Source organism: Uloborus diversus, chromosome 7 (genome assembly GCF_026930045.1).
Source record: "Uloborus diversus isolate 005 chromosome 7, Udiv.v.3.1, whole genome shotgun sequence".
Taxonomy (NCBI): domain Eukaryota; kingdom Metazoa; phylum Arthropoda; class Arachnida; order Araneae; family Uloboridae; genus Uloborus; species Uloborus diversus.
Window position 1 is genome coordinate 6,442,588 of NC_072737.1, and position 18,872 is coordinate 6,461,459.

The window sequence follows — 18,872 nt, forward strand, 5'->3', positions numbered from 1 at the left end:
CATTCACACTTGACTATTTTTCGACTTTTTTGTTCATTTGTAATCAAATTTATCTTTTTCCGGGACTTGAAGTAAACCGGCCGGGACCCTGGGATTTTGTTTGAAAACCGGAACTGTCCCGGTCAAAACGGGACTTCTGGCAAGCCTACCTATGCCCTCCCAATGCGCCCCTGCCTGTCCCATGCAGAAGAAGTCACGAAAAACTCGTACTTACCTGGCGTTGTGTTTTCCATCGACAATCTCCAGCAATCTCATTATTTAGCAAATGTTACAAATAGCGAAAAAATATTTCAATTTTTAAAAAATAACTATTTCCATCCAAACATCAATTCTATTATGACAGACTTAATTAACATGCTTTCTGTTTTCAAAAATTTGCTGCTCACATTTCTTGGAAGTGTTTTTCTTGCGCTTGTTTCACTGAGTTGCTTAAATGAAATCGTGAGCGAGTATAGAAAGAAAATTCTATCTTACACAGCGGCAGGTTTAGTAAATATTTACATGAACTTCCTCAAAGAGAACGAAACGCATGATTAAAGTTACAAGTCATTTAAGCTTTGATGTGCGAGTGAAAAGAAAATTCGACTTTCGAAATAGGTTCTTAAATATGTTAATTTATTGCATCGGCCTTCGCAGAGGACGGCGGTCAGCCCAAGAAAAGACTTATTTCCCTTTATTCATTGTCAGTGTTTTATTAAGTAATCGGCTGAGAAGTTCAGGAAGCTGGGTTGTCAGCGAGGAGTATTATTCGAAAAAGTAAAACTAATTATATGACATTTAACATGTGGGTTATTTTTCAAAGCGAAGTTTTAAGAAGGACCAAAATTTGATTTAACCCATTCAAAACTGGATATCAAACGACTAAGATCTACGAAGGCCCACTGGATTTATTCGCTATGCAGAATGTAATTTAGCTCAGTTATTCGAAAAGGTTATTTTTCCGTGAATGGTAAGTTACTTGGCGCATTTTCTAATTTTGGTGATTGTTATTTTTCACTTTTGTAAACTAAAAATTTCGCAGTTGGCGATATGCAACAATTTTAATTTCTAAATTCTAGGGTCGCCATTTACTTGTAGATATCGCCAATTACTTCAAGCAATTTTTCTGTTGTCGCCAAGGTGGAAAGTAAGCAAGACGACGAACCATACGACGTACCTTTGACGGAAAGCACCTCAAAAATAATTTAAACGAAAAAAAAAAAGTAAAAAAAGTCTGCACTGCATGGCGCTGCAGCAAAAATGACATGCTGCATATAATTTACCTTGGAGCCGGAATTAGTAACTGGAGGGAACAAGTTCAATCTTTAGCTTAGGAAACGCTGAGGCAAAGATCTCAAGTCACACGGTTCAAATTTGACGAATGAGGGACATGGTTTTACGTGAAACCGAGTGGAAGAAATCTGATTTCTTCCAGTACTATACTTTCAAATATATCACGTGACTTGGGATCCTTGCTTCAAGTATTGAAGGCTCCACTCTCTCCACATTTTATTTCTTCTCTATGGGATTCACTGAGACATCGTAGTAAAAACATAGTTCGCGTCAAAATGTGGCTCTTTTTGAGAAATCTCAAGTCATTATGCTCAAAATACTAATATTGTTGGGATTCGAGATTCTAAACGTTATCTATTATCTGCATATTCATATGAGGTAAGGCCCCTATATATATGAGCCGGCGCATCAGCTTAAGATCAGCCTTTTTGGATCGGAGCGCGTGTTTGAGTGGTTGTCTTTTCTGGCGAGTAATCGCGTTTGGTGATTGTTCACTGCGAGAGATTATTAGCGGCACGTGAATTGTTTATTAAATAAAGTATTATTTTCAGCAAATTTGGCGAAATCCCGTGGTAACCCTAGCAGCGCAACTATGTAAAATCCGATCCAAAATGGCTAAACTTAAGCTGATGCGTCGGCCTGTCTATATAGCGGCTCTATAGGAAGCTAGAGCTAAGGCCCCTATATATACGAGCCGGCGCATCAGCTTAAGATCAGCCTTTTTGGATCGGAGCGTGTGTTTGAGTGGTTGTCTTTTCTGGCGAGTAATCGCGTTTGGTGATTGTTCACTGCGAGAGATTATTAGCGGCACGTGAATTGTTTATTAAATAAAGTATTATTTTCAGCAAATTTAGCGAAATCCCGTGGTAACCCTAGCAGCGCAACTATGTAAAATCCGATCCAAAATGGCTAAACTTAAGCTGATGCGTCGGCCTGTCTATATAGCGGCTCTATAGAAAGCTAGAGCTAAGGCCCCTATATATACGAGCCGGCGCATCAGCTTAAGATCAGCCTTTTTGGATCGGAGCGTGTGTTTGAGTGGTTGTCTTTTCTGGCGAGTAATCGCGTTTGGTGATTGTTCACTGCGAGAGATTATTAGCGGCACGTGAATTGTTTATTAAACAAAGTATTATTTTCAGCAAATTTGGCGAAATCCCGTGGTAACCCTAGCAGCGCAGCAATGTAGAATCCGATCCAAAATGGCTAAACTTAAGCTGATGCGTCGGCCTGTCTATATAGCGGCTCTATAGTGATGTTAAGAAGAAATCGTATAAAGATACAGTGAAACCTGTGTAAGTTGACCACTTGTGGTGCATTACTTTGGTGGTCAACTTATAAAGGGGGTAATGTTTTTTTTTTTTTTTGTAATTCTTGCACCATGTATTCATTTTTTTGACTAATTGACACTTACTCTTTTTGTTCAACTCACTTTCATTGTTTAATATTACTTGAAACAATAATTTAAAATGTTATTCAAATATTTTTAGAGATTATTTTCCCAGAATGACGTATAACGTGTCATGAAAATTTAAAATTTCAGTAAATTGATCAAAAAAAAAAGTTTTATTGTTTATGAAAAGTTACTCATTTTACATTAATAGTTCCTAAAAATTTATAGCTAATCAAAAATTACAAATTTTTCGCTTAAAAACAAAAGCAAAACAAGTTTGGAGAATAAAAGGGTTCTTAGTAGTTTTCCTATGTGTCAAAAAGAGGTTTCGTTATGCTGCTGTTTCATTTAGTTGGTAAAATGCTGGTCTCGCATCAAAAATATTCTTGACAAGCTATAAAAAAAAATAATAATAAAAAAAAATTGCTAAATAAAATTTTAAAAAATAAACCCAGTGGTCAACTTACAAAGGGTTTTTTACGATACTCCAAACCAAATGTGGTGTACATTACTGGTCAAGATAGACAGGTGGTCAAGATAGAGAGGTGGTCAAGTTACAGAGGTTTTCCTTCATTATATAGGATAGGACTAATTCCGTTCCTGACAAAAGCGGTCAACATAGACAGGTGGTCAACTTACAAAGGTGGTCAACTTTACAGGTTTTACTGTATCTAAGAATTGATGTAAATTGAATTCATTTGAATCGAGAAATTGCTGCAATCCAAGAAGCCTTATAATGACACGGAAATGTCCTACAAAAATGCAAATTTATTTCACCTTTCATAAATGTTGCTAAAATGACTCGGGACTCCTTAAAAGCGAAAAAGGTACACGGGGAAAAGTAAGTCGACTCGAAGTAGTGTCCTTAAGGCTCATTAGCTAAGAACAATGGTTGTTCAGAAAGATACATTTTAGTGGTTTTCCGCTTTTCTGCAATAGTAATTGATATGAAAGCTTTTTTGAATCTGATACTGGTTATTTGATATTATTTCGTCATTTAATGACTGGAATCTTTTCTTTCTTTTTTTTTTTTTGTGATGATAGTATGTTATTTGTTCTTGAAGAGGTTTTTTCCCCGTTTGGCTTAAATACGTAATTATTTAAATTATTTAAGAAAGCTTTGAGCAAATAAACGAACTTAACACATCCAAAAACAGTCAAACAAGTGACGCGTTTGGGAAAATCTGTAACCTTTGAGAATTTATGCCGCTAGCAAAATACTCACACCAAGAAAGAAAAACAAAGTTTTGTTAAATCAAATATTTTGGTGTTTCTATCAAGTACTAGTGGTACCCGCACGGCTTTGCCCGTAGTAGAAAATTAAAAGGTCATTTGATTCGACTGTATATTTACAAATAATGGATGATGAATATCTCGCCAATTTGCTATGTTCATTTGCTCGCCCATGTTACGGTTCCACGTTGTGATAATTTGGTAGTTTACTCGTCCACGTTGTGATAATTTGCTCGGTAAAATTTTCTTGAAATTGGAATAGAAAAAGAACAAAGTCGAATTTTCGAAAAATCGCTTTGAGGTGCACACCCCCATGCTATAAACTAATTCTGTCCCAAATTTCATGAAAATCGGCCGAAGGGTTTAAGCGCTATGCGCGTCACAGACATCCTACAGACATCCTCCGGTCAGAGAGACTTTCAGCTTTATAATTAGTAAAGAATATACATATGAAAGACATTTGAGTTTTGGAAGAATATTTTTTGGAAATTTTTTAAATATAAACGAACATTTAAATGTCAAACCAAACTTGGGGGGGGGGGGGGGGGGGGGTGTTGAACCCCTAAGAATCCCCACCCCCTTGTATACAGCCCTAATATCTCGCATTATGAAAACCGTTCAATGACCCTTTAAAGCCTGAAGGGTAACGTCGGGCAGAAATTTCTATGGCGCTATGGACGTCACAGAGATCCTGACAGAGAGATCCAAACATCCAGACAGAGTGATCCAGACAGAGAGTGATCCAAACATCCAGACAGAGAGAGATCCAGATATCCAGACAGAGGGACTTTCAGCTTTATTATTAGTAAAGATTTACACAATAGTATGGCTTAATCCATTTTAAATGGATGTGACAAACTGGGCCTCATGTCGCTGGTAGCAACTTCTAAAAGCTGCATGCGGTTCAAGTGTGACCCCTAACCGCCAATCCAAAAGACGGTCATACAAACTAAATAAAACCAAAAAGAGCCTAAAATGTAATTTTTAGGCCCTTAATTTTGGAAAATATCCGGGTGAGAACCCTCGATTTCTAATACTTTTCCACCTCATCTCCCCTATCTTGATGAAACACAATCCCATAAGATGTTTCTCGGACTCCAATTTCAAACAATTTTCGGTAAGGAACGAACCTCTCCATTTCTAGCATTGCCAAGAATAGCTTTAAAATGAAGTTTTCTATTTTTTTAAATTTTTTTTTTTAGACGAGAGAGTTCTAATATTCATCTCCTTCTCCCAATATCGCCAATGGGAGTTTAAAATCACGTATCAGCCTTATTATCCAACAAGAGAACCTTTTTAGAAACCTCAAACCCTCTCCCTTACCTTAACGTCGCCAAACACAGCCTAAAAGTGCATTTCTTAGTTTTATAATTTTGAAAATTACCCCCCCCCCCCTCCTATTAAAAATATACTCAAAATGTACTCAAAATTTTTCGAAACTCAAAAGAGCCTGCACCTCCTACGCTTATGTTTCAACATGTAGCATAAAATTGCTTTTTTAAAACTTCATTATCGAAATTTTTTAGGGAGCCCAAAATGCGTCTTTTGACTTCCACTTGGAAAAATTTCTAGAAATGAATCCGCTAACTCCCCCCCCCCCCCTTTTTAAACTGTTTCTACCATATAATAGCATAGGATTAGTAAAAGAATATAAAACAAATTAAAAAGGGCCAAATTGGTTGGAAAACTGCCGGCACGTGTTTCGGGGTTTCAAGGAATTTCTTTTTCAATGTAAAAGTGAGCTGATGGATTAAAAGATATCCGACAAAAGCACTTTATTTACATTGAAAAAGGGTTCCTTGTAACCTCGAAACACGTGTATGTAGTCTTCCTGCTAATTTGTGCCTTTTTACATTTTTATATATTTTACTTTTCAAGCACAAAGGTGCTTGAAAAGTAAAATGAAAAGCTTGAAAATATTAGGCTGTAAGAATTCAATTCTTATGGCCTAAATTTGCTTCTAAAAAATGTATTTAAAAAAACAATAGGTCTAAATGTAGATGGGGAATCCAGTGCCAGTTTGGTGATATATTTCAAAAATATTAATACTACACCTATAGTAGGGTGGTTCAAAAATAATTTTTTTTTCAGCTTGAGTCCAGGACACCCGCTATTTTTTTTACACTTACTAATAGTATTATGCTGTAAAAGTTTTCGCTTCTTACTCAAATTTTAAGACTGCGCTCAATGACCCCTTAATTTAACATTATCCGTATCATGGAAAATGCCACAAATTGAGGAATACAGTTGACTCTCTGTTTAACGACGCTCTATTTAACGACGATATTTTAATAATTTAGCTTAGAAATAATGGCTGCCTAGCTGACCCTTTTTTGAAAAAAAAATCTATTCAAAAATTTAAGCTAAATCCATTAATTACTTTTAATATTACCGTTTTCATTTTTTTTAAATCTAAAAAATGGTACTGTGTAGCTTTAATGATTAAATGCAATAAAAGTCGAGAACAAAAACTATAGCTAGAATTTTCAGACGAAGTTAACATAAGGCAAAGTTTACAAAACTACAGGAATTACTTTTTAAACATAAATCTAGGTCAATACGTACTAAAACTCGCTCGGAATTCCTTCATTAGCGACTTCGCTGCATTTTGCGGAGGCATGATCAACTGTTCCCACAAGCACCACTAGACAGATCAACAATGCAATGAGGCTGAGTCGACGGAGTTCTCTCTAAAAGACAAAAAGCTCCCAAACCGCAGGTAATTCCAGGTATTATTATGTCTCGAATGTCACTTCGGCATCGTCTGCCATTATCGAGCCTCTGTATGACCATTTAAATTAGAACCCGTGACTCAGAGATGCTATCTGAAATAATATTATTTTTTCGCTTTTTCCTCGTCATGTCGAAGACACGGCAAAGTGGGGTCATTTCGATTGTTCTCTAAGTGCGGACACGTGAGATAATTGTGTCTTCGTCCACCCCCGTACCTGAGCATGTGACAGCAGCGGTTATTACTTGACCTTGGGATGCGAGTGCAACACAGTGTTGGTTTTGAGTTGTGAGAAAAAAATAGTGAAATTACCCGGGGGGGGGAGACATTATGTTTGCTCAATTGAGTCTTTATTGCCTTTTTAATGGGGCGTCCATTGTGTCGAAAAAGCTCTATAAGCCACAATAAAAAGGAAGAGAAAAAAAGGATTTGATACTGAAGAAAAAAGTGCACGTGACATTTTATTCTGGACAGATTTGTTTAATACAGTCACCCGTTTATATCGAAGTGGAAGAGACCAAATAAAACTTTCGTTATAACCGTCATTGGTTACAAAAAAGTAAGTAACACACAGTGAAACGTGAAAAAGAATTAAAACTATTACGTTAGAGCCATTAATTTGCTCAATACGGCTTCGCTATAAAAGGATGTGTCTGTATTAATGTCTATTAAAAGCAAGTGTTAATAGCGCCACCAAAAAAAAAAAAAAAAAAAACTGAGGAAGTTACGTCTAAGCATGTTCTTTAGCGACACTGAGAATAAATAAAATAATACAAAAGACCCTGAAAATGTACAGTAAAAATAACATTTATGTGGACAGCATGTTTCATTGTAAAATCACATAATTTCACTATCAAATTTTACGGCAAATAACCTAAAACGCTGTGGCGTACGTGGTCGATCGATAGCGGGTTGTGACTGTTAACCAAGCACCGATCCATAAGAGAGGTCATGAATGTCATGACACCCATTTGAACGAGTAAAGATAGCCTAAAACTGATTTTGGTAACTTGTAATCTGCAAAATTCACCTTAGGTTCCCTATCTGTGCACGAATGTCACTTAAAATTCTCTTTCCATAAATGACCCCCCCCCCCCAAAAAAAGGCAGAAGTTGGATCATCTCTCGGATTGAACGGAAGTAGAAACAAGTGGTATCAATCGATCATCGTTCTCAGTAATAAGATCTCATCGTTCGTAGTCTGGTGCGTTAACCATTGTGACAAAATATGGACTTCGACGTTTGGAGGCCAAAAGCAGATTATAATCCTCTTCAAAACCAAGATGGCTTTGAATGATAAATTTAAAACAAATTGTATAAATCGGTTCTTAACACAAGAAAAGTATAGTAAACATGTTTAAAAAAAATATCTTAGTTTTTATATTTGAGAAAAAAAAGCCTAAAGCAGCGACACTAAAAAAGTAGTGTTCTCATTCAGAAAAAGGAAAATTTAATGATGAAATCGATTGGTCTCCAATGAAAGAGCATAATATTTAAGGAACTCAGCAGCATGCTGAAAAATTTTCCATTTTAAAAATAATTGAAACGAGTATGTTGTGGTCATCACGAAACTTTCTTCTATATTTTTCTTTTTTTTTCTGATCCCTCCCCATGCTTGACGAGGAAGCAATATTCCCAACAAAAACAAAATTACACATGCAAAAACTTGACGACCATCCCAATGTCTGAATTATTGCAAAAGCAAAGCAAAGAGCGAAAATTGAAAGTTATTTTAAAAGCCTTGCTTGAATTAATTACAAATATTTCATTTGTTAACAAACATAAGATGGCAACAGTTAAAAATTTTAAATCATTGAGATAATATTTCCGATCATTTCCATACAATTAGGGGCACATGTGTGTACCAAATTTCGTTCAATTTCATGCGGTAGTTTTTGCTATAGAGCGGTTACAAAAACTGGTCACACACAGACGTGACACACGGACACATACACACTAGGGTGGAACGAAAAAAACAAAGTTTTTATTTTCGAATCGTAATAGTGCGGAAAAGTTGCGATTGGTGAAGACTTACAAAACAAAACAAAGATTTTTAAAATCGGATAATATCTTCCGATCCCGCAACGAGCCTGAACATTTGAAAAAATGGAAAATTTCGTGTTTTCTTAGTGATTTTTCAAAAATTTTGTTTTATGTTTCTTTTTAAGGCTCTAAGACGGAAAAGTTACGATTGGTGAAACCTTCAGAAATGAAAAAAAATAAATTGAAATCGAATAATACCTTCTGATCCAGAACCAAGCCTAAAAAATCGAAAAAGTTGAGAATTTCAGGATTTTTCCGAATTATTAGCACATTTTGATTAATGTACTTTTTCAGGCTACAGAACGGAGAAGTTACGTTTAGTAAAGACTTCAAAGCGAAAAAAAAAATATCTTTTTGAAATAAAACAATATCTTCCGATCGCGCAACGAACCTACATGTTTGAAAAAATGTAAACTTTAAGCCCTTTTTCAGCTTTTTTTTTTCTTTTAGTTTAACGATCCTCATAAGTTCGGTATGAATTACTAATGGAAGAACGTTTGTTTATAAAACAAATGTGATATTTTAGTACTAGAGCCTGCCTGTAAATTGTCCACATGGCCCTTTAATCCCGCGATACTCATATTTGTTTATGCCGCTTAGTACAGTGTATGCATCTAATACGCCCCATTAGCGAAATAAAGAACCGCAAAAATTTCACAGACGGTGCCATTCATGTTTACAGAACAACTCAAACCTGTCGATACTTACCTGACAATCTAAAACAAGTAATTTACCCTGTCATTGAAAGAAACTCTTTCTTTGCGCATCCCGAAAACTTATTAATGGCAATGGTGTTTGATGAAAGGAGGCACATAAGAGAACTTTAAAAACGTCTTAAAAGCCAGAGAATCTGTTTCTAAAGACAAAAGCATTAGAAACTTTGTCATTCCATCTCTAAATTTCGAAGCAGAAGGTTACACAGAGATTATTAATTGGAACACGACAAAGCTATCTTCTCCACCTTTTCTTCGAAAAGTTCCTAACAAAGACATTGAAAATCTTATTGCAACAGGCACTATACCCGACTGGGATATGAAACTATTCCCCTGCCATACGCAAGCTGTCGAAAGATGTGTGAAGCTAGTGACGGAGGCTTCACTCAAAGTGTGTGGATCAAGTGTGTGGATTCACTCAAAGTGTGTGGTTAAATCAAGAGATGGCTACTTAAGGGGGTCCGGGACACATTTTGAAAACTTTTTTATTATGTACTTTAGAGTTTTGAAATTTTTTGAACTGATTCATCATTTATTTAATAAGCAAAATCATAACATAAATATGAAAAAAAATTATTTTTTTATTTAAATTTAATTAGTTTTTTTCAAAAAAATGGGGTTGCTTTAAATTGCTATAACTCAAAATATTGTTGGTCAATTTTCAATTTTTTTTCAAAAAAGTATGCCCAAATATCTAAGCTTTAATTTTTATTCGGCGATTTTAAAAATATTGATTCAATAAAAAATAAAAAATATTTGAAGAAAAATTTCGAAAAATTCGAAGATACTTTTTTTTAAAAAAATCATAATTTTTGAAGTAAACGTTTTTTTTAAATTCGCCGAATAAAAATTAAAGTAAATTGCTTGAAAAAGATATGCTCCAAGTTTCATTACTTTATCTCTATCGGTTCCTGACTTATAAGAGTTTGAATGCAAGAAATCGGGAAAAATTGCATCATGGAGAAAAACGCGTTTAAAGTTTTAAAGTTATATACACATTCGTTAGGTGCAGGCAACAAAAATAACTATAACTTTCGTTCTATTTAAGGTAGAAACAAGATTCAAACGTCCTCTTAAGCAGAAAAAAACGGAGCAATTTTTCAAATCATAAAAAAAAAATTGCAAAATTTGAGGATTTTTGTGTCCCGGACCCCCTTAAGAGCAACATTGAAATCCAGATCAATTATGCCCGAATTTTCCAAAAAATCTGATAATAAATTAGCTTCAACGACTAACACTTAAAACAATAAGACTTGTATACTGGATTGTAAATTTGGTAAATATTTTATAACGTTGTATTACTTGAAAATGTTTCATTGTTGTAAAGAATGGTAGTTTTGCAACTCGACGTTAAATCCCGGTTATCACAAATTTGCCATTTCAACTGCACTTGCGCACGGACTTTGCTTTTTGGGCTTTCTGTTTTAAGATTTCGTGTTGCTTGTTTATATATAGGCTGAGCTATAAAGTCCCAACATATTAATGAATGCGATTAGAGTATTTTCACAGCGATTTCGGGATACATTATATGAAACTACGGACATGAATAACTGATAATCTTTATAAAGAAAAGAGAAAAATGACACTTCAATATTTATTGCTTTGGAAATAGTTATTTAACGTAAACGTAAAACACGTTATGTACTTCAAAACTGATCGGAATATTACAAATATCCGTCTTTTGCGGATATTTTACGTTAGGCGTAAACAGTTTAGTATTATACATTTGTATTTAGGTTGAGGGTTCGGTTTTGTATTGGAAGTGATGCTGCAGGTCGAGTACGCTCTTCTGAGGTTAAAAATTTGGCCCTGAAAAGGGCCTTTGTTTGATAGAAAAATCAGACTCCGAATCCATAAAATAATTAAGACGCAAAACTCAATCTTTACCGAGGCGTAAAAACTAAATCAAAGAAAGCTTTAATTTCTAATTTTTATCTGTTCTTATCTCATATTAACAAATTTAAATGTTTTTTATTAGTTTGAGCAAGAGTTTCGAAATCAGCAAAGTCCGCGCGCAAGCGCAGTTGAAATGGCAAATTTGTGATAACCGGGATTTAACGTCAAGTAGTTTTGCATAGTCAAGAAATAAACTAATGTTTATGTGTAATATAGGGTTTTTAAAAAGGCTTTTCCCTGTAACACCGGGGGAAAAAAACAACAAATACAATTTTATTTTTAATCACTAAGAAAAGATGAAATTCTCCTTTTTTTTACTTTTCATGCTTGTTCCTGGATCAGAAGGTATTATTTGATTTCAATATGTTTTTTTTTTTAATTTCTGAAGGCTTCACCAATCGTAACTTTTCCGTCTTACAGTATTAAAAAGAAACGTTGGAGAAAATTTTTTAAAAAATCTCTAAGAACACATGAAATTTTCCATTTTTTCAAATTTTTAGGCTCGTTGCGGGATCGGAAGATATTATCCGATTTAAAAATTTTTTCTTTTGTTTCGTAAGTCTTCACCAATCGCAACTTTTCTGCACTATTACAATTCGAAAATAAAATCTTTGTTTTTTTCGTTCCACCCTAATACACACACACACACACACACACAGACATTTTCCAAAAATAGTCGAAATAGACTCAGCACACCTCAAACCGTTCGAATCCTTCGAAAATTGGCACGAATCCAATACTTTCTTCTATATATTAGATATAGAAGAAAGTAAAAAGGGATACTTTCCAATCTTATTACTTTTCCGATACATGTTATGATTCTTTGTTCAGAAAATGCTATTTTCATTTGATAATTCGCAAGCAGTGAATAAATGTCTGACAATTAAATACTTTTTTTTTTCACAACAGTCATTGACTAACAAGTAAATTAAGTGTGCAGCCCCGTTGAAGCATTTTATTTACCTTGGCAGTCATAACTATGTCATTTCTTGTTAGTGTACCCTACAGACGACGTTTAGACTCAGGAGGATATGCGATAAATAGTATGCCACAAAGTGAGCGTATCCATTGGTTCAGCAATCGTTTACTTTACAGTGTTTACACGTTACAGTAACCAAGTGACCTCCCTAAAGATTTCTTATTCGGCAAATTTTGTCTGACGATTCGGAAAAATAATTATCTTTCAGCAAAATTTGGAGTTCTATTCTGCAAAATTATCATCATTTGGCAAAATTTGGAATTCCATTCTGAAAAACTATTTGCATTCTGCCAAATTTAGAGTTCTATTCGGCAAAATTTCGAATTCCATTCGGTAAATTGAGAATTTTCTCCCTCCCAAAAATTAAAGTTCGGGGAACTCCTGGTCACTGAAGGTCACCGTAACCTTCCAAAAATTTCCTTATTTGGCAAATGTTGTCCGACGATTCGGAAAAATCATCAACATTCTGCAAAATTTGGAGTTCTATTCGGCAAATTGATAATTTCCTTCCTCCCAAAAATCTGAGATCGCGGCGCACCTGTTTATGTGTTATAATATACCTGTAAAACGTTTAGTGTGCTGTAGGCACTCCATTTTACCGTAATATTTACTTTACAACTTTCCTGAGCTTTTTACTGCAGTACACTCATGTGCTTTCTCTTTCATCTTCCACATGACGAAAGATGAAATGAAAACACGTGTGCTGTGACACGCGTGTTTAAAATCCTCATATATATAATAGCCAAAGATCGAGTAACGCTAACGTCATCAACAGTGAAACTCGCGCCACGGCATGATAATTTGATAGTTGCAATGCAGGGAAATGCTTTATTTTGACAGGGCTGAACTGAATCCGGTCACTTAAGTGTTTTAATGGTAAGACTCATTTTAGGAGAATGAGAAAACTTAAAAATGGTCAACTGTTAACGCCATCTACTGGAGTTTAGGGTTCATCCACCGGAGTGAGGGTTAAAATTTCAAATATCAAAACATCACCAAACAGGCAATGGCTTTGTTCGAACATAGAAGCAATTTTCACCCCCCATACCTTGACGGGCGATTTTCTAGTTCAGAAAATGTTTAGCTAAAGGGCGAGTAAGGATAAAACGAAAGATAGTGTCACGTGGGGTGGAACGGGTATAAAAACAGGTATTTTTGAAAATTTTGTTGAATTATTAAACTATTCAAATTTGATATACAACAAGTAAAAAACCTTAACTGAGTTTTTACATTTCAACAACACACTTTACATATCTATAGTTATTACTGGAATAATTTTATTATTTAGTTATACCCATTCCATCCCATGGGGTGGGATGAAATGGGTAGTACTGTTTATAATTAAATTTCAGAGTGAAAACATGATTTTTTAAATTATTTTTTCACAAAAATATATTAATATATGGGTAAAAATCTATTAGCCTGTAATTTCACAGCAGTTAAAGGTATAAGTCCACGATTATTGAGGATTGGCTGACTTAGGTTTTGATGATCTGTTCTTCTTCAATCTCCATTTTCACTTTATTGGGGAAGGTGACAAAATTTCCCATCAAAGACTTCTTAAGAATCTTTACAAGATAAGCACAAATATATAGAAGTTCTAGAACTTGAGCAATAAAATGCTTTTGAAATTTCTTAACACTGTATTCAACTAGCACGCAATCTCCTGTGGATATTGTATTTCAACATAAGCTTAGTGGAATGTGTGTGTTTGTGTGGGAGTTTGATCAGACTGGTTTTCAATTTATTTAGTCAGCTCTGGCGTTGTCTAATCGTTGCATGGTATGACTCGTATTAGGTGGTAGGCAAATGATAATTTCATTATCTATAGCATGCTTTAAAGTTTCATAGGTCAGCAGGCTTGCAAAAAGTTTGCCAAAGGCTTGCAAAAAGTTTGAACCATTCTTTAAAATTGTGTCTTCCATCCAACCAGATTTAGTGCAACCATAAACAACTCCATAAAATAAGGATTTCAGAATATAAAACTTTTGATAAAAATGAACAAGTTACTTCAGAGTAACTTTTAATGAGAAAAAGTGTTAATTCTACAGCCTATGTCATTAAGCCTAATATTATACCCATTCCACCCCACTTAAATTTTTTTATTGTATTTCTTAAAATCTATGTATTTTTTCTTTTCTGATTTTTTCAGTTGATAAAGGAGACTTCCTTTAATGAAAATAACAGCAATAGAATGCTGTCTAAATACAAAATCCTGAAAAAAAAGTTTCAACGATATCGGTTAGTTTTGATTTTTACAATATAACTTACAAGATGGCTGCCACTACACTGACTGTTTCCATTCAGTTTTTTGTTGAACCAAAATAAAGTCAAACTATTGTAAATAACATGAGTGTTTTTTATTTAAAAAATAAGTATTTTTTCTTTCATGCACCGCGAAAGATTAGTAAACTACCCGTTCCACCCCACCTGACCCTACTGGCAATGCTTCGAAAAATTGCAGTGATGCCCTTCATCACAAGAGTCACCAATTCTGATGATGATGCATGAAACATTATTCAAAAGAAATTGACTTATAATTATTGAAGTTATCTTATCCTACCCGACAAGACGTTGACTATTTTTTTTTTTTTTTTTACTTTTCCATTCGTTCCTTCATAAGACGGATGTCAGTTCACTTCTCTTACAAGTTGTTTTGAAGGGCGAGTGCTTTGCCACTCTTGATTTGAACGGAGCAAACAAGTTGAGAAAAACCGCTCTTTTCAAAATCAAATCCCTAATGAAAGTTGTCAATATGTCTTTACATATTAAACTGCGCTTGAAAGCCAAAAAAAAAAAAAAAAAAAACTTGTTTTCTAATCATTAGCCGTCTTCGGCTATTAGCTGATTTGCTTCAGAATAATTTTACTCAATTAAAGGTTTTTTTTTCTCCCATCATTTCTGAGAACGCTTGAATCAAACTTGGATAATCTGAAATTTATTTTAAAGAGGTTTTGCCTAAGTCAAGGTTTTTTTTTTATAGTGCAACGGTTTGATGATCTCAAAACTATTAGAACAAGTATCATAAAACCAGGGGCGGATACATTTTAGGGGGGCTGGGTGATGCTCAAGATTGACCCCTTCCTATAAATAAGCCTACGGTTTTGAGTACGAAACATTTCTGAAACTGCTTGGGCATCAATAAAAATCACCAATTCGGTCAGTCCTAAGGCACCTATTAGACCATAAACATTACTAATGGGGGGGGGGTTTCCTTCATTTTGACTAAAGGAAACCACCCCATTAGGGAAAATTACATGGACCCAGAAAATACTTTCATTTTCCCAACAGTTTTTTTTAAAATTAATTCTTTAAAATTTCCGATTTTTCAAACAGGGGGTGGTCTTTATGACGTCACAAATGATGCAATTTGGTGCATCTTTCTACTACGCTGCTTGATTATCATAGCGTGGAAACAAATTAAAATTACGCTCTACGCTTGCTATCAACGTTATTGTTGCCAATACACGTGAGTAAAGATGCGAATTAAATATTTTGCTCTGTGAATGGCAACATTGAATGGCATTTCATCATTTGTAATGTCACACGACAGAAGTGTAAACAATGAAAGCGCACCGATTTAAGTAATTTTTTAAAAATATTAAACTTAAATAAATTATTTAAAAAATGGTCAGATCCTATGTTTTTTAAGCATGCTCTTTCAGAAAAAAATACTTTTAAAATTTTGGAAACGACCCCATTAATTTTATAAGCAATGAAAGTATTTCAAACATTTACTTTTAAAGGTGATGAATTGAAAAAAAAAAATGAAATCGTTTACGTTTTGTTCATGAAATGTTTGAAAATAATGGGAACGAATAATATTTTCAACGAATGAAGAGGGGTGGGAGGGGGGGAGCTGACTCTCATCACCCTCCCCTTGTATCTGCCTCTGCATAAAATGTGGCGCAAATTAAGTGAAATCCAAATGATTTTGTTTACAACAAAGACTGAAACATCGCAAGAATTCTCCATCAGCGAGGAATGGTACCATGTATTGATCAGAAAAAAGAAAAAAAAAAAATGAATATTTTAGTTCGATTCCTTTTGATCGTTTATGAAGTTTTATCTAGCCTGTCTTTGATAACAAGACGCTTGATCTTAGACGAGTTCATTTCTGTTTGGGTTGAAAGAGGCGAAATTTTTATTTTATTACAACTCAAATAATTGAAAATAAAACCTATTTTGCTCACCCCTGTTTGAAATGCAATCGTTTAATCCGACCCGCCGCACAGTGGGGCGTAAATGTAAAAAGAGCGTTTAAAAATGTATTTTTTTTTTCCTAAATTCAACCAATTGTTGATTAATAAATTTGCACACGCCTACCTTTTAGGCAATCAGAACTGGAATTCCAGAGCCCTTTGTCCACTACAGCTGAAGGGAGCCTTTGGACGGTGAAGAACCATGAGTGCGGGAATGTACAAAAATTACTTTCAAGCGGTCTATATATATATATTTTTCTTATTAAAGGCGGGTATATTTAACTTCTCTCCTGTCCAACCATAGTACAGTGGCAGGGGCGGACTGGCTCTAAACTTTTAATGTGGAAAAAAAAAGTCATGCCGGCCCCATCCAAAAAAGTTTGATTGTAGTTTTCCAAACCTAAAATGTTTTTTGTTTGTTCAAAAAAAAAAAAAAAAAGGTTCCGCCAGCAGCCCTCACCTCCCCCCCCCCCCCCCGCTGAAATACCAAGATTTATTTATTTATTTTTTCAGAAATCCTTATTTAACTTTTTATTTCAAGCAAACTAGTGGGCAGATTGATTTAAACTAAGTATACAGCAAACGCCCATAGTATACAGATGATATTTCAAGGATCTAACTTTCTCAAAAATATTTGCAAGCCTAAATTGCTCTACGCAATAAAAAACCACTGAAAACTGTGTGGCTTCTTTGAAAATCCGCATTTAAGAGTATTTCGTTTATTTAAAAGTGATTAAAAATCTTATTTAAAACAAAACGTAATACATTTGAGGCAGTGAGAAGCAAAGGGTTGTAAGTAGACATTTTCAAGTTTTGAGTAAAATTCGTATAAAGATTACATCCTAGGTAGACTTTCATTGAATTTTTTCTAAATCATGCTATACAGCGGCACCTACCAGGGCTGCTGGTACTATCTCTTGCCCCAAGACAGAGGAGGGGTCCACCTACCATTTGTACTGGTTATCTCCAAATTTTCAATTTTTCCTCTTGCATCCCATGCTTCTCACTACCTCATATGGCCATGAGCGGTACTATTTACCCTTTAGAAAAAAACTCTTTTTTTTTAAAAAGTCTTTTCTTAAAATTGTATTGTACGTATTCAAACTAATGAAAAATTTCATGTAAACCAAACGTAATGCATCCGTTCAGAATGAATAGGTACATCACAGATCATGAGAGTGAGAACTGATCGGAAATATCGGATAAGCCCGAATTAAGCTACAAAAAAAAAAAAAAAAAAGAGTTTCGCCCGAAAAAGTCGCCATTTGTCTCAGTGAGAAAACTGATTTTCAAATGTATCTCTCAAAATGTTATCTAGTGAATGAAATTTATTTGTCAGGTTCTAAGAACTAAAGTGAAAATCATGGGATATACACTTGGGGTGGGGGGGATTGCGGTCTCCTCCCCGGGCCCTTGGTTTTAACGTAGATTTAGATTACCAATAATTTTAAGACGGTAGTTTATATGCATGTAAAGATGGTTATGACGAAACTTCCCTCCCCTCTCCACAGAAGGCAAGTTCTGGCAGCGCTTGTGCTTTATGGTATATGTGTGGCCTATGCTACATATTAACTTGCCTTTAATAATAATATTCCACTGACTCACAACGTTTTCAAGTAAGAACAATTTATTTATCAGCTTCCAAGATTTAAAGTGAAAACTAAGAAATGTATTGGGAAAAGCAATAAGATGTGCGTATTCATTTTCGTAAGTAAATATGTTCAACTAGAGTTTAACCTACGAAGATGTTCAACAAAGTGAAACTCAACCGCTTAAACCAAAAATATAACTATTTATACTTCTATTGTACGAGTTTACATGCTTGCTGAAAATAAATAATAATCGAGTAACGAAAGAAAGCACAAAACAGAAATGGTCCGATTTAAACCTTTTTAATAACATAAATTAAACGAAATTAATGAAAACGAAATAATATTTGAAAAAAAGTTACTCAAGAGTAATAAACTAAAAATGACAAAAATAATATTACTCTTCAAGAACCAGTAAAAATGTTTTCATACAAGGCCTTAATTTCGCCAAACTGAAAAATCTAATAATAACTTTGTAAATTTCAAATTAGTGCTAAATCTTATCATTTTATCCGGAAAAATTCTATCCGAAATTTGAAAGTATGCTATTTAACGAATTTAAGCATTGCATTTATCAGTTTGACACTGAATAATAACATTAAAATTGGAAAGTATATGATGATAAGATTTTTAAAAATGTACTTTTCGTACTAGTTGCAATATGGTAGTGCTACTTATGAATTAAAAAATAATAGTTTCTGGGAATACTGCATTTCAGATTCGGAAATTTAAGATTCGCTTTCAAGATTGTAACATTAAAAATATAAGTAAAAATAAATACGTTATTTATGATTAAAATGGGCAAAAACACTTAAAGCAATCACA

The 18,872-nt window shown here is 34.4% G+C and overlaps 2 protein-coding genes across 2 annotated transcripts in view; one reads left to right on the forward strand and one right to left on the reverse strand.

Annotated features, from left to right (window-relative positions):
* LOC129226595 (retinal-binding protein-like) overlaps window positions 1–6,829 on the reverse strand; it is a 94,163-nt gene extending 87,334 nt beyond the window's left edge. The window contains exon 1 of the mRNA XM_054861219.1: window positions 6,461–6,829. Coding sequence (XP_054717194.1) covers window positions 6,461–6,515 — 55 coding nt within the window. The 5' untranslated portion in view covers window positions 6,516–6,829. The remainder of the gene's footprint in view (window positions 1–6,460) is intronic.
* Window positions 1–18,872, forward strand: part of LOC129226596 (SEC14-like protein 2) — a 190,630-nt gene that overhangs the window by 7,642 nt on the left and 164,116 nt on the right. The window lies entirely within an intron of this gene.